The sequence below is a fragment of the Argopecten irradians genome, chromosome 15 (genome assembly GCF_041381155.1).
Source record: "Argopecten irradians isolate NY chromosome 15, Ai_NY, whole genome shotgun sequence".
NCBI classification, from domain to species: Eukaryota; Metazoa; Mollusca; class Bivalvia; order Pectinida; family Pectinidae; genus Argopecten; species Argopecten irradians.
Genome location: NC_091148.1, coordinates 20,474,025 through 20,491,917, shown reverse-complemented (window position 1 = coordinate 20,491,917; position 17,893 = coordinate 20,474,025). Strand labels below are relative to the sequence as shown.

Genomic DNA, 17,893 nt, shown 5'->3' with positions numbered 1-17,893 from the left:
TGGAAATTACGAGTGTAGATAATATTTCGACTACTTCGAGAATCAACACGAAAACATCTAAGCTGCAAAACCAGAGGAAACGTAACGGAAGACAATTTCACGGTAAAAAAAAAATGGTTGAACATTCAAGGTGAAGTTTGGTTTTTATCTTGTTAATATGTTGAATTACCATTCGTCATGTGTGTTTCGTAACGTTCGTGTTTATATATGTAGTGTGAATGATAGAACGTTAAGGCGTTCTACAAAAGAAGTGACAAACTTAGGTATTCATTGGTTTAAATAGTCATATAAGATATTTCGTGAGTAAACTGATATCATTTTGACATTAGTATTACTTTAAGGCGTCGCAATTACACACGAGTTGTTTCCCTTCATTTGCCAAATAATAACATGTTCACCACTTGACGGTATGAGGTCTTTCAACAACATCTGTTAAACTCTCAATTACAATTGTACAAGCTGATCTTATTTAACGAAACTAAGTTAAAATTGTCAGACATTTAATGCTACTGTTATTTACCTATTAATATGCAGTAGTATAACATAATATCCAAAATACCGTATATATTTGGTAATACATAAATAAAGATCTTATATTATATTATATTTATATGGATGTATATCAGTACTTTTTGTACATGTATACGAGTATCATGGATATATCGTATTTTTTAAATGAGAAGATTATGTATAGGAATACAAGCTACGAATGTGTAAGCAAGTTTTCAGCTGTAGAAAAGACAGCTAACTGATACCGGACTTAATTCAAGTGATTTACATATAGTTAATATTATTATACATGTACGATAATATACTCCACTTTGCTGCCCAATGTATGCATCTCACTATTAACACACACCATTTTATTATCATTATACGTTAAAGTATTAGCTGTAAATGAAGCATAATAAACATTTGAGGAGTCACAGTCTATATATGTTGAAGAAACGAGTGTCAAATGTTATAGCAGTTGTATTGCTCACTGTTTACTAAAAACTACCCTCGCTCATGGCCATGCTTGTTTTGTTTACCATCCGGGTGTCGAACATATACGTGTACACAAGGTATTTCTATGTGGGGGAATCAACCCGTTCTATATATTTAAAAAAAATCATTACTAATACATTATTAACGTAATTATCCTCATCAGATAAAGAAACAAAATGAAGTACATTTCATAATGGATGTTAATGTAGATCTTAGCAAGGTTTTGTGAAAGCATAATGGGACTTGGTAGAAAAACTGGGATATATTTTGACTTCATGTCGACACAGCAGTATTCTATTTGCAGGTATGACTTAAGCGTCATAAGCGCAAATGCTTGACATAGCACCAAAACTTATAGATAACATAGCAAGTTTGGAGTTTATATTAAGCATATGTTTATTGATAAAATCTTACAACCATGATTACACACAATTTGTAATAATTAAGATAGTATTTTCATCACAATTAATAATTTCCATCGAAATGCATTTACAACAAAATGCAGTATATGAATATATATTATACAGCATATTATACAAACAGTTGATTTATAGTTGGCATCTTTCAATAACTACTCAAAATATATTTCCGATCCATCCATATTGGATCTAATCTATCAATATATGCATTTTTAATCTACAGGTTTTTTCAACGTCATACTTTGTATACAAACGCTCATTAAAATTTTCCATAGCTATATTTTTTTTTCTCGACACAGATAATTCATATCAAGAATATTACAAGTGAGAGCAAAATGTCAGCTCACCAAAGTGTATTGTTTCTATTTAAACTTCCGCAATAATATCAGTGTTTTCATACATTTTTCTTTGCTTACATTGCCATATTCGAAATGGTTTTCGACAATACCGAAACATTTGTTCTGTGGTGTCAATTTCTGTAGTACTGATGTAACAGGTATTAATTAATCAAAGGGCGTATATGATGTTGTAGTTGATATTGAAAGCATTGTATTGAAATATCTGTAATAATTTGAAAACAAGTATGTTATATAGGGTTTACTAAAGACAGCTTGTTCTTTCCAATTTCTCGCACATTTTTTTTTCAATTTTCAATTTTAAATGATAAAAAACATGACTTAACATCCCTTAATACCTTAAAATAAGTTAAATATGGCCATGTATGAATGGTCTGTCTAATATATTTTTCGTCACCCTAAGATTTCAATTCAGATTCTTACATCTTTTTCTTATGCAACTACATATACATTGGTGAAAGTAAGCAAAATTTATGTGTTGATGCAATATTTCTGACAATCATGAAAAAATTAGAATAAAATCAGTAAAGGAAAGGAATGTTTGATATGTTGATAGGAAGATATAAATACTTTACTAAAGGTACCTCTGGTACACAGCCGATTATTTAATAGCAGAGAAGGGCCGTTAGCCTGATTGATATAGGTGATAAAGGAGAAACGTTATATACAATATTGTACAACAAAACTTCGTTAATTCGAATTCGACAGAGTAACGGTAAATATTTCAATCATTAAACATTTTCAATTAAATATACGACGCAAAAGTTTGAATGTATCCTAAATGTTTTCCAACTAATAAATACTTCTATCAGACAGGCTTTTCAAGATACAATATGCATATTGTTTACCTTGATAAACAGTATGCCTTCAGATTATTAATATCAAAACAATATACCAATATAAGATATATAAGTGTAATAACGCTATGTATTTATAAGTTGATTTGACAAAGGTATGCCACATTTCGGAACTTAACATTCGAAACTATCCATGTTTCTTCTTAAGGTAAAACCTTATGAAAAATAAGATTAATGTCACAAAAATGTTTAGCATTTTGATAAATTATTTGAAGATGTATTGTGTTAACACTTGTTATCGAATAGCAACAAATTAGCACAGCAACAATTTAAATCAATTAATAGTTATAATTAATTCAATATTTCATTTGATAAAAAATACAATCTATTTCCTAGGTGAGCAAATTATTTTTGCAATATATATGTTAATAGAATAAATGGGAACTCAGAATCACTCCAACACACTTTCAGTAAATTATCTGTATCAAATTATGATAAAAATGTGCTTTTACAACAAATGATCAAAATTCGTTATGGCAAAAACCATATATAGTATGGTTACATAATTAGGGCTTTTCACTAAATTAAATATCAATGATAAAACTGATTGTGCATGCTTACAAAAATAATTTCTGAAAAAAAAATCATAAAAATGCCATGATGATACCATTCATTCAAACAATTTTTTACAATCAAATGTACACTTCGAAAGAAAATTGTCATTGTCTCAGCTGGCGTATGTTAAAATCAGTATACATTGTAGTTTCATAATAAAAATGTTGACTTTATGATCGCATGTGATCTCGAGGTTAGAATATCCTCATCGTCATAACCACATATGAAGGAGTATTTGTCCCTCATACTTCGACGTTTTAAAACTATTTTACAAGTACGATATATAGTCATTTTGAGAAATAAGTTCGACGAAACCTACAATGGAAAATCAGTTATATATACATTACAATTACGTGATATCTTCACGCCAATTTCTTTGAATGCATTCCGTATATCAAAACTAGCATAGTCTCTGAATATTACGTTAAAATGCACGAGAAAATAATACTTCTGTTTACAAAGTGACATCACACCATTATAATGGATATATCTAGACAATACAGCCTCAGGCGACATGAGTGTATTACATCGGATAAACCAGTATTACACCCGTAGGTATGATAGATAAACCAGTATTACACCAGTAGGAATGATAGATAAACCTAAATTTATTGTTTGATTTTGTTTTAGAAGTAAATTACTCTATTGATTTAATGGTGTCATGTTATGGTAAAAATATTAGTAAAGCACTAATTTGATTTAATATATATTTATTTGATATATATATATATATATATATATATAAGATCCTACATATGTTGATATTTAATATGGAATTAATTACGCAAGTTCGATAATTTGATATGCCACGAACGGTTAATGGACTGGCATAGCGAATTCTGTAACTATTTTGATAATTTCATAGTAGTGTAACCTCGGCTGTTACATGCTCTTTATCACCTACCTATAGTCATTATGGGAATACAAATTATATAGATACACTTCTAATTCTTGTTTTATACGTTTCCGTCTACAAGGGAAATCGTACCACGTCATGCTATGATTATGACGTCATTAATACCCACGATTTACACTTGGGTTATTGAACGTGTGTCGTACGTATATCTGACATCGTAGTATGACTCAGTAATGGATAAATTGATATCTAAGTTATAGAATAAAAGAACGAAAGCAGAATAATTAAGACATAAAGATGTATATTTAACAATACAGTTTTGATTAAAAGCATTGAAATAGAGCTAGCCATAGTACTTTCTATTACGCTTGGCTTGATTGATGTTTCATATTGTCCGAATGTAAGCAAATATTGAAAGTTTATTCTTGTTATTTTTGCAACAAATTAAAGTTTACTACTTTTATACTTACACTTGTGTTATATTACACTGGATAATTTTTTTATCCCATAATTACCAAAAAACAAATCCCAAAATGATTTTAAAGAAACTGCGTTGTCTCTTAAATAATAGATACATTATATTTGTCGTAACTGATGACCGATACATAGCTCATCGTAATTATTTCTTGTTTATATATATTTTATTAAACATCATCCATTGGATGTTAAGAAACGGAGCAACTGAATTTTAATCTAGAACTAAAATGGGTTTCTGAAAACGTTGACAGACGATTGTTTAAATCTAAGGGTAAAATGAGGCTGCCACTATTTTATAAAATATAATCACCAGAGGGACGTGTATATTTAAAGATGCTCCACCGTCGACAGAGCATAAACGATACTTTTGAACAACAATTGGTGTTTAATTATGTGCAATGTATACTATTTCTAATATAAAACAAAAAAAATAATATAAAATGATTTATTTTGCCTTTGGTATATGCGCAATCAGTACGTCATTATATCTGATTTTAACATATTTTATTTACATTTTATATACACAAATGGGATTAGACACACGTTGTAAACTTATAATCCGTCTTCTCCCGTAAAAATAATCATGATATATACATATGACCGCAAATATTAATCCAAACGATGATTGGATAACATATCAAAACTAGCTTTGAGATAAAATCTACAATGTTGTTTAAGCATGCAGAAATGTATCTGTACCTACATGTCTATATCAAATATAATTGCTGGAAAATACAGAATCAATTTGTAAATAACTCTAGTCCATTATTAAATGAATAAAATGTCAAAATACACCTTTGTTCTAAGTACAATGATAGATATATTCAACAGAAAGTATCAATAGGACCAATTGAGGTAATTTCTGTTAGAAATGAAAGGTTACGAACTGCTGGTTAGGACGTTATTAAAACGTGTAAATACATGTTTAAATAATCAACATATTATACAAAGAGAGGTCGGTGGTTGACACAGACGATCGCAGTCTTCATATCTCTTTCTGAAACATTCAATGCAGAAAAGCACCGCACCATAAAATGGCTATTACCCTCATCTTGTATGCACCACACTGCAGCCCAATACTTCGCAAAATCCGAGCCAAGGGCTCCCTGCTGAATGCGAACGCGTTTTACTGTGTCAAACTGACTATGATATCAAATATTGTAAAATTTTGTAAAATAGAATTCAATTTAATCAAAACGTTTGAAATAGAGAATACAATCACGAACATTCAACTTCATTCCATATATGACATAGTGCCACTGATATTTTTCGGGGTACAATAAAGTATTTTAAATAATTGTATCTTGAAGTAAAATTAGCTCAAATTTTTCAATGGTGGTAATGGAGTAAAGTAAGCAATTTTCGTAACTGAAGAAAAATACTAATTCGTCTGCTCAAATTTTTGATAGAGGAAAAATACCATTTGTCAGCGGTGGGGCATCTTTAACTTATTATTGCTTTTTTTTCTGCAGCAATATCTATTCAACTGTTTATTGTTTTTATTATATGGTGAGGATTTTTAAGGTATCTAAAAAATTGTTTAACAACAAAATATAATTTTGAAGAGAAAGAAATCCTATTTATCAAAAAGAACAGAAATGCATGCATATTATAACGGCTGATTTCTGTTCATATATATGTATATTGGAATATAGAACAGAAATGCATGCATATTATAACAGTTATTTTATTCATATACATGTATATTGGAATATTTGATTTATATGCACAGAAAAATTGAAAATGCTATCGGATTTACACATACAAAACTACACTCTATAGAGGATTGTTGTGATAAGTGTAAAAACAAATCGTGGGAAACTTATGACTGGAAGACGCTGTTACCATACTATTGATAAACAAGACAATTTTGTTTCTATTAGTCATTGGTTAGGAAGAAGTATTATCAACTTCATTTTAAGAATAGCTCCTGCGTGTGAAAAGGAACAGTTTACAAAAGGGGTCCGCAGCCGCTAAATAAAAGCACTGAACCAGTACTAATTATATAGACGTTACTGCTTATATAAATATGAAAAAAAAAACATATTGAAGGTTTTAAATAAGTTAATAAATCAGGAGTAAATCAGAAAAATGGAGCCCATTGTAATAATGGAAATCGTCGACATCACACAAACAAAAATCGTCTTGCAACATAGGATTTGTTTCACCACTTATAATGTGCTACAAAATGTTGCATAGCCATTTAAATGTATCTAGTACACTGGTGGCAGTTGTGTTACAACATAACCTGGCCGTAGAGGTCCAGTCCATCCCGCACATTTTCATTGCCTTCAGGATCTTTATAATTGTGGCTTGTTCCTTGAAAGTATTGATCCAGAGCATGAGGAGAGCTTCCAACCTTTTCTCGATATCTGGGTGATTTACTTCACATCTCTCTATGGCGGAGGCGGAAAGCCCTAGCTCCAGAAACAAGATGAAGTAATTCTTTCCAATATTTCTTAAAACACCTTTGGTTTCGCCGACGCCCAGTGGCCTGTTGAGCTCGTCAGTTGATTCCATGCCATCTGAAATAGACGAAATATCAATTCCTAATAAAAAAACAAATTGTAATGACCGAAATTTAATTATCACAAAAACCTCAGAGTACTGTGAATCTGACATGAACATATACCAGTGTTTAATGGTGTTTGTGCCTTTAAGTTTGTATTGATTATTTAGTCTATAGTCTACGTATTGATGTAATACGATGATATTTCAGTTTACGAAACTATACTTTATATGATGTATTGCACCATTGTATCATTTAATTACTCGTAAGACAATCATTTACCTGATCCGTTTGGTAATCAGAAATTAAAATTGAAATGAAATTAATATCAGTTACAACACGACGGAAAAGGAATGATTGTAACATAACACTTGCATTAAGCCCTGTAGTATGTATAGTGACCGCAGAATCAAACCAAAAATAGAGTCCTGGAAATCCCCTATTTGGCACAAGATTTCATAGAGAGGTGAATGTTTCGGAGCCTGTTGATTGGGTATTCAGGGTGCATCAGTTTCAAATGTTTAATGTGTGGGTTGGGTAATACATGTAGATGTAAAATATGTAAAGACATTTTAAAATTCTGTCAAGCATGTTTCTGACAGGGGGAAGTAATGAATATTGGAATTTCATGAATATTTTGGTCAAATTTTGGTGCGGAATTCAACATAAGATGGCACCCCCACATACAAGTTTAGCAAGATGGTAGATCTTAATTTATTTTTATTCACAGGTATGCGAGATGCCATTCTTCAAAATTAGTAACAGGTGACCAGACTTGAAAACTAACCTGGACAGTGACAAACGTTAACATATCGTATATAGGGAAATCATTTGGTTCTGCGGTCTCTTTACATTTACCTAGCGTGATGCCTTGCGAACGCTCTATAGAACTGCCCAGTTCATCCCAAGCCATATCGGCTTCCTTCATCGCATCTTGGATGTAACGAAATGTGAGATTAGGATAGTGGCATGTCCATCTAAGGAACATCTTCGTAGTCTTTGTTTCAACCCCTTGGGTTTTGGCTTCTTCCCTGATGTTTGAAATCTCTGCTGATGACAGCCCTAGCTGAATAAAGAACCGTTCAAGGCTAGATGCCACTACGTCAAACGACAGTCGACCTAGTTCCTTCGGGGTTGGCCTCCTGTCTAGGAAGATGTCCACTAAAACGAAGTATACAATTGTATTAATTTTTGGTTTGTTTAGTTTTACGTCCTATTAACAGCCAGGGTCATGTAAGGACGTGCCAGGTTTGTTGGTGGAGGAAAGCGGAGTACCCGGAGAAAAACCACCGGCCAGCGGTCAGTACCTGGCAACTGCCCACATAGGATTCGAACCCGCATCCAGAGGTGGAGGGCTTGTGGTAATATGTCGGACATCTTAACCACTCGGCCACCAGGCTACTCTTGTATTAAGAGTAACGATATAACAAAATACAGACTTAATCATTGTATCAAACTGGGGTATAAATGATAATAATTTATGATACCTGAGGAATAATACAAAATTATTATTATTATTTTTTAAATTACATGCGAATTTGAAAATAAATATTTCACTAAAAACGTTCTGTAGTTATTAAATGGTTGTGTGACATTTACGTACTGTTATTGTATCCGTGTCTTTTGGGTACTGTACCAGTCTGTAAAATACATGAAAACAATATAACTTAAAACAGTGATTCAATAACGTTTATTATTCATTAAGATGTTTTGGTTTGTAGTATTTACAATGTCTTTACCATTTGCTTTTTTTTCTTATAGAAAACTCATATGATTTAGTTACCGATAAATGTTCTTAGCATCCAAGTACAATCATACTGATGTTAGGCATATTCTTCCCGGTAAACGAGCATTACACATTTTAATTATTTACATAATTTTTATACCTCTGTAATACCCCAGACCAGTAGATCCGATACTGTCAATCTGTGTTTCCCTCGGCAGTCGTCGCCTTTACAGGGCATTCCTCCCTGGGCGTACATCACGCTGTACATATCTATTGGGGTGTCGTATGGATTCAGGTAAAAGTCGCAGTGCATCTTGTACGAATATTCATAATGCTGCTGACAGCTCATTGCCAACGTCTCCTGTAATATCCGTTCCAGAGCTTCTCTAGCCAGACGTCCCGATCCTGGGGGAAGTTTTGGTTGTGAAGGACTGAACACAGTGACCGCTATGGTTGATCGTTCCCAGTGCATGGACAGTATCATGCTGCAAAGATTGTTGATCTCGAAACATCCAAATCCCCTGAAAAGGAAGATTGTATCTTGTGCAGCTGTTCCGGGTAGTGCTGATATTTTAAAAGTCCGCAAGATCACAGCAAAGACTCTGTTAAACAACTCTTCTGGTACCAAGTCATCGAATATCAAACACATAGTTTTTGAGACAGCAAGTTGTTTCAGAGAGAAGGTGATATCCTTGAGATCTTGGAGCTCTCCAAGTTTGCTTGGGACGGTATACGTCTTACTGAAGCGGACATCACCCGTAGTGTTGTCAGTTATCTGCATTTTCACAATAAGGCCAAACTTCTCCATCAATGCAAGCAGATTGTCTGCGTGACTCAGGAAATCGTTGTTTTGTCTTTGGTTGAGAATGCCATTGATCAACTCTGGAGTCAGCTCGCCTTTAGTCTTATATTGTTCTAGATCGCGGGCCAGGATCATATCGTCTTGCTTCAGAAAAAAATCATCCTCTGTTATCAGCACAGAGAAAAAATCCACAAGGAACTGTGGATCATTGACTATGCAGTCAATCTCCCTAAAATAGATCACCGACCTCGTACAGTGTAGATATCTAGAAAAAAGATCATAAGATTCTCGAATATCTACAGCATTACCATCAACATGATGATATCTCTATAATATAACATCATCCTCTATCATACTCAAAATGTGTCGTGACGGTCACTATTAAAGTAATAAATTTTTTCTTTTACATTTTTGTCGTTTTAATATTTCCCTATCAGGTAACATGTCGATATTTTAATTTTTGTTTCTAGATCTTGATTATATCATATAGTGTTTCGAACTTCCAATTCTTAAACGAACATTGTTCCAATGACTATATGCAATTTATTTAGGGAATGGGAGACACCTCCAGGAATTACTTGAACTATTAACAGACGGTTGCTAAAGATATCGAATCAAATACTTTTAAATTGCAAAGTCTTGGAGATATGATTAAAGTATTAATATGCAGTAAATGTTTTAATGTTGACTTAAATATCACTGCACTTGTTCTTAAAGCATGTTAAATGCAGTATGTATATTCTATTATGAATGACATATTTCTATATTACTAAGTAAACGTCAATGATATAACATCGAATGAGATAACCACTACTTCTACAAACACGTTGATTACTCGATAATATTAGATTTGAATGTTGAACAAGGTCCTGATGCTGACAAAACACTAGTGTTATAGTTTTATTATTATATATGATCGCATTTGATGATAATGCGTAGCTTTCATGATACTCACTCCAGGGCCATTTTGATTTCTTCCTCATGATCAAATGGTGCAGCAGACTTTTCATTGATTTGCAGCACGTCATTTAACGTCAGTATCTTGGTTCCGTTTTCTCTCTGCATCATTATCTCTAATTCCAGATGAAGCCATTTGTAAGGAAGTTCCCTGCCCCACTGGTCTTGGTGTTCTGCCAGGTCGGTTATCTGTCCACGCAGCTTCTCCAGGTTCTCATAACCTTGTTTAGGGTCTAAAGTGTTGTCTATTGTACAGAACCGGACATGTTTGTGAGACGACAGCTCCGGGAACTTTATTATGCTTGACTTTATGTCGTCTATCCGACTTTTGTAGTCCCCCTAAACAAAATCACAAAAAGTTATCTGTTACAGAATGTCAAACAGCATAGGTTAATGTCAGTAGTTGTTAACCCAGGTATATAAGAGAAATTCGTGTTTATTAAAGCTAAATTAATTTTTTTTTAAAGAAGAAGAAAATATGTGCAATCATCTATTTTCATTGGGCTCTTTCTTTATAGAAGATAAAATTGTAAAAATATTTATGGATTGAAATTCTTGGTGAGACATCAACAGAGTATGTAATGTTCTCGTGGTGGAACTGTAAAAAAAGGAAAGTTATTTAAAAAAAAACATTTTCATCATTAAAAGCCAGTAAGGTAGTGGGCCTTCACGAAATTCCTTCTTCGTAGTCGACATTCATTCATGTCCCTTTCAAAACAGATCAAACTGAGTTGTTTCCGGTAAAAAAAACAAACACGACGCCAATGGACATAATACACATATCATTTGCATAAACACAATGCTATATTCAATATATATGAATTGAGGTTACGTGAATATCTCAATATCATACGCGTGTCTTCAAAATAAACAAATATTTTGTTTAAAATAAAAGCTATCTAACATCTACATATATTTCATTTCTTTGTTCGTAAAAGAGCATAGATGTATTCAGGATGTGGTTTACAATTATGCTGCCATATTGTGTTTTTGAGATAATTAAATCCCTAATAAACAGCCAGTATTAAGTTGGGGAACAACGTATCTGCTACCGACAGTGGATTAGAAATTCTGAATTTAGATAGTAATTTCGTGCTATATAAACATATATACTGTATTTTTTTCTCGAAACATTTAGAGATTTTAAGGGATTTGAATAACGTTTCTCCTGCTAGCATCACATGCAGAAAATCTATGTGTATGATATATAATGTTATAGATCTAGATTAATTTGATGATTTCGTTATAGATATTGATGATTAAAACGGATCAGAAAGGAGGGGTATCACTTTGGACCGTTTTACGGCCACTCAGAGATAAGCAAACTGCATTGTATTTTACATGAAGATTCATTAGGGTCAGCTGCATATGCTATTCATAATATTCGATTTTTTTCTGAGCTCACGGTAATTTTAGGGGTCAAATATCAAAAAGTGTTGAAGTACCAATTAACTAAATATAAGAAAAGAAAATATATTTTTTTATTTAAACTTTTGGATGTAAATATTTGGTCGGTGAAGTTTAGTTCAGAAAACTGATGAATAATTCAAAAAGAAGGTCAATGTGACCTAGTTAAGTATTTGTCCCATATTACCACTAAAAACTTTCATATCTGCTGATTTTTTCAACGATTTTATAGTTTGCAAAGATTGATGTTTAAGACTGCATGTGGATCTTGACTTGACCTGCTTAAGATGATTAAATCCTACGGTCACATTGGCTAGGTCACGTGTATATATCAGGTCATATTCAATTAATCGTATCATCTGGTAACTAAGCATCCTCTGTTCTCCCATGTTTAAAGCAGGTTTATAAAAATAATTATGTTTGTTTTATGAAATTATTTCACTAAAGGTATGATATTATACATTATCGTTAAAGGCGACTAAATTTGGAATCTTAATTTTGTAGTTTCTTAGATGAAAATGCTTTAATTTTTCAACCATTTTATAGAGTGATGTAGAGCTTTATTAGGATTTTGTCATGATCTGCTGAAGATGATTGCATCTTAGGGTCACATAAGGTGGGAGATGGGGAGGAATAAGGTCATATTCAATGAAAGGTATAATCTGTCAACTATGTAACTTAAAAGTTTTTAATGTTTAAGCTCGTTAAGTTTGTTTTATGAAAGAATCTCAAGAAACACCTATAATGCAAATATAATGTTAGAATTGTGCCATGCTGGCCCATTGCATGATCGTAAAAGGCGACTAAATATTAGATCTCTATCTAGTGGCTTTAGAAAACAATATATTTAACATCTACCATTCACCATAAGAGGGTGTTATCTTGAAAATAACTGGTTTGTAGTGATAGGAAAGTCTTCTTCCTGAGAATGAATCCTTCTCTATGTGATGATTGAGTCAGAAACCCAATATATTTTTATCTGGGTAGCAACTAGAATTGAAATCCAGATTTAGTCGCCTTTTCCGATCATGCAATGAAGCAGGAGGTAAATCATAAATATTGCAATTTAGATGTTTCTTATTATTTTCTATTAAAACATATTTGAATAACTTAAACACTTGCTTTGAAGATGAAAATCAAGAAGATAATATTCTTAGTTGACAGACGATACCATTCATTGAATGTGACCTAATTTATGCACGCGAGACAGCAAATGTGACCCTAGGATGTAGTTATCTGAAGTAGATCGTGACAAAATACAAATCAAGTGCTAGAAATCTTCGAAATCACTTTTCCGATCATGCAATGGGGCAGCAGGCAAATTCTAAAATCCCACCTTCAGTGAAGGCTTTGCTGGCAATAAATTCATATAACAAGCATAAATAATTTAAAAACCTGCTTTAAAACATAACAAAAAAGTATGCTTAGTGTATAGACGATACCATTAATTGAATATGACCTAATTGATGCACGTGACACAACCAATATGACCTTAGGATATAATAATTTTATGCAGGCCATGTCAAGATCCACAACACAGCCCATGTCATGCTGCAAAATCATTGAAAGGTCTTAATTTTCAGCAAAAATATTAAAGTTTTTGAATGCTAAGATAGAACAAACACTTATTTAGGTCACTGTGACCTATTATTTGAAGTTTCATCAATTTTCTAAACTTAACTTCACAAACCTTTACAAAGATTTTCAGGCAAAAAATACAATAAAAGAAAACAATCTCTATTATAATATTAAATTAATTTGGACTTAAACAATGAAAATTTGACCTCTGAAATTACTATGAGCCCAGAAATATCGGATTTTCTGAATTGCATACAATATGCAGCTGACCCTATTGTGTCTTCGTGCAAAATATTTTGCTTATCACTGCGTGGCCGTAAAACGGTCCAAAATGATATCCCTTCTTCGGCATTCCAAGTTCAAAGTCACTAGAAGATTAAACAATTGTTTTAATAATGATTTCAATGCTACCCGCGGAAAAGAAATTCAAAACGAAATGATAAACTTTAAACCTCCTGTGAAATTAGAGATTTGAATTATAAATCAATTACCGACTGCGGATTCATGGTTCAACATATTCGACGTTGACGTATATATTCGAGGAATATTTGATTTAGCGATTTTATATTAATAGGATAGCCAAATGTAATTAATATGTTTTCTAAATATCAAAGAAACACAATTTAACAAAGCATAGGATGTGGATGTGGATGTGGCGCAGTGGTAGAAGGCGCAGCTATGTTTGGCTAGGCGATTGGGTGCCGTACATCGTGAGTTCGAGGCCGGAATTGTGTTTCTGTGATATTTGATATGTTTACAATATATACATGTTTATGTCTTATGTGGCCGACAGCAGATTCAGCATATAACCTCTATCAAGACATTTTGTACTTAATATATATTATATAATATTTAGGTAAAACAACTTCAAATGATGAAATATTCTGTACCTAATTCATACATAATATTTAGGTTGTCAATATGGCATCAAGACTTTATCGGTTTTTGATTGCTGCGGGATTTAAGTGTATAGGCAATGTAAACCGTAAGGATTTTTTTTATATTTCGTTAAGGGGAAACGGCAAATTAAATGCACCGGAACCACCCTCTTTCGATACAAAAAAAGCCAAATTTGCCCTTTGCAAAAATATCCCAATTTATGGTATTAGAAAATATAAGATATATTGAAATGATGTAGCATCATCGGGTGTTAGTCGCGTAGGCTCACTTATAAAACTATAAAACAAATTATGTTTAATGCAAAGTCTAGATAAATGGCCATTCAGTGGCGACATATCAACATCAATATCACCATCAGTATAATAGTCATAGCAGTATCAGAAGCTCTATTTAAAGCATGATCAAGTTTGATTCAGTAGCCAATATTACTATTTGGTTATCTATATAAACAACCTAGTAGACATTTATGATTATTAAGTAAGACTTCAGACCGTAGCAGCTCAACAACATCACTTTTAAAATCAGCTGTCCTTTTCATAATTATACTATTTTTAGTGGACCAGCTCTATCTTTTCTGTATTGATGGTGGTGAAATGAGTGCAGCTGTATGCCACTTTTGATAAAAGGATTTAAGTGTGTTTAAGTTATGCATATTATATTATGATTATATTATGATTATCAAGTTCAGCTTCTATTGACAGAAGATATTTTTCTTCGAATTTGTGCTACATTAATATGAGCCATATAAAGATTATGCATGGAACCTTGGCGACTTTCAATAACATTCAAACGAGCAAAATAAGAGAGAGTGTACTTAAGAAAATAATAAATTAACAAAACATGAACATAATGGGATATTCTGATACTCCGGATAACTTACACGGAAAATGTTCATACTATTTAGATAAACGATATGTGGTGACAACGAAAACAGGAATATATGAGATGGCCTAATAACTTTGGGAGACATATACATGTTTTCTTTGTATATACATACACTTAAATTATGCACAAAAATAAGGCATAATCAAGTATAGCTACGCTCGAAACTTCCACGTCGTCTAAGTTTACTTACCGAGAATTGTGCCTTTAACTCGTCAAGGAATGTTCCTACCAATATTAGTGGGGGGTAATGTTCCTTCGTTCTTCCTGTATTATACTCCACTGCCGAGAAGGTTCCAATCATCCTTATCCATTTCTTCAGTCGATCTTTACCCAGAAAATATAATTTAGTAACTTACAATATAATTTAATTTTATACCATTGATATCATATAATCCTTATTCATTTTCTATTATACCAAAAGTAGCATACATTGGATACGTTTAAAGTCAACAAATGATGAAGTACGGTCGCTCTTAAAACATTGGATAAAATATTAAAATGAAGAAGAGATAGCAAAACACGCCATTTGTAATATAATTTATTATCATAATTAATATGATAACATGCATCTGTTCTATTTACCTGTTTCCTGTTTGTCTTTCAGAAATTCTTGTAACTTGAAGACTAGTAAGTATATGCCATGTGACGATAGGAAGACATTGTGTGATGTCTGGAACTGCAAGTGACCACCCATATCCCAAAGGGACACAAAAGCCATATCAGATCTAGCGGTGTGTGTAGCATTTTGAACTTCGATTAATTCCATAAACATTTCGTGAGTAATGTTCGACGAGAACACTGGAATAAGAAAACGAGCATTTATCTATACAATTCATTTTTTTATTCGATTTCATAGTCTCATATGCTTCACTACATCAACATTATGTAGATTCCATCGTCGGTATTGCCCATTTCATCAGAATCATGCATTGAAATTATGCATGCTGAGTGGGTTCGAGGTAGAATCCTATAGAAGAAATACACGTCCAAACGTTAACAACTGTTCGAGAAATTAATATCATGAGATTCATTGTGTAATGGAATGCCAAAGAGTATATATTCTTTCAAAAATAGTAAAAGGTGCGAGGAAAAAGAAAACAGGACAACTATACCTAACGATCTGTGTATTCCTGTCACATGCGTCGAGAATAACAGTTTCGACATCGGTGTAACGTAAACATCATGTTATATCAACGTCAAGTCAAATCACCACTACTGAAAATTGTCACTGCGCGCTGCTGATAAGGTATTATTTCAAAAAACGTACAACAAATGTAGGTACGGTGTAAAACAATGTATTTAAATGTTTTCCAAACTATGAAAAAAAGAAACATAAGTTGACAGAAAAAAAATGTATGGACACTTCTCATGGTCCAGACATATTTTTCTCTATAGGTGTTGCTATTAACACCTACAGTGGCGCCAATTAAAAATTTCCCTATAATTTGGCTATCACACAAATCGCCGCATATATCATATTGAATACAGTAGTTATTAAGTGGAAGTATAAGCTAACGAGCTTCACACAATAGTAAATCACTCCAATGCAGATAAATACCCAATCTACAGATAATATAAAAAATAAAAAAGTATAAGTATTACCATCAGACTGATTAACTTCACTTGCAGGCGGTTTCGTCATCATTGCGGCCATTCGTGTTCTCAATACTTCTTTGAATTTTTTGTCATCATCATGATTCCATTTCTTTGTCTTTGATCCCAAGTCTATTGTAAACCAATGCTGATATAAATCGGCTCCTTCTGTTGGTTTACGTGACGTTAACTCGACATCTTTATCTCGAAGACGGCAACACAGAGTTGTCTTGCCGACCCCTTCACGGCCACAAAAGACAGCTCGGAGGTGTTGAAACCTCTCCCGTCTTCCTTTAAACTTTGCCAAATAGTCATCGATGTAACCTGCAATGATTCCGCATGTATTTTAGTAATTTTAATCTCAATAGTAGGGCATACCACACTTTCAAACTACACTTGCACTATATATATTCGGTAATATTTCAACCTTTTATAAATTCTCATGGATATTGTGTTTTACTAAAGAAGCTTAATAACACACTGCTATGCTGTTTCAAATGTATGGATATCACATTAAAGTTTAGTAACGTTATCCCGTAATTCACATCCAAATACTAGCGACGGAAGTATAACTTTTTGGCAAATACTAATACTTATAGTGTGTACACAATCAACGAGTGATTAAGTGTAGCATATTACATCCTTTCTTGCAGGCGTTGTCAACAGTATCAGGGTTTTCCATGTTGGATGAGAATAAAAGCCTAGATGTGTCTTTAGCGCCATCATGGATCGCTTCCAGACTAGTGAGCATGTCATTAATATGAAGTAAGTATAGAAAAGATGTAAGTATCTGATATTTGAACTTTGAGTCAACGCGGTCAAGAACCATTATGGGTTACCGCGATATACATATTCGACTGTAGAAGTCATGAAATGTGTTGTATATTAATCATAGTTTGCATGAACGCCTTGATTTCAGATTTAACCAATTTGGAAAGAACAAGAGAAAAGCAAAAAAAAAAAACGAAGTAAAGATTAACATTATCATTAAGTATATTGTCGATTTGTGCTGTAATGGTAACCGATAAT

General features: G+C 32.8%; 1 protein-coding gene across 1 annotated transcript; it reads right to left on the bottom strand.

Moving 5' to 3' along the window:
* Positions 1-4,522: 4,522 nt before the first annotated feature.
* Positions 4,523-17,232, bottom strand: LOC138309178 (probable serine/threonine-protein kinase pats1). Its single transcript, XM_069250331.1, has 8 exons — positions 16,874-17,232; positions 15,854-16,069; positions 15,462-15,595; positions 10,500-10,840; positions 8,903-9,809; positions 8,620-8,656; positions 7,875-8,177; positions 4,523-7,032 (listed from the first exon to the last, which is right to left on the bottom strand). Exons 1-8 carry the CDS (start codon positions 16,923-16,925, stop codon positions 6,689-6,691), a joined length of 2,334 nt encoding a protein of 777 aa, XP_069106432.1. The 5' UTR covers positions 16,926-17,232; the 3' UTR covers positions 4,523-6,688.
* Positions 17,233-17,893: the final 661 nt, after the last annotated feature.

Bases quoted from the DNA above. Each gene is read 5' to 3' on its own strand.
- LOC138309178 (XM_069250331.1), bottom strand. From the start codon at position 16,925: ATGGCCGCAATGATGACGAAACCGCCTGCAAGTGAAGTTAATCAGTCT. The intron at 15,596-15,853 runs GTAAATAGAACA...TTCTGGGTAAAG, and splicing joins GAAAGACAAACAGGAAACAG to ATCGACTGAAGAAATGGATA. The intron at 8,178-8,619 runs GTACGTAAATGT...ACTTCGTTTTAG, and splicing joins AAGACACGGATACAATAACA to TGGACATCTTCCTAGACAGG.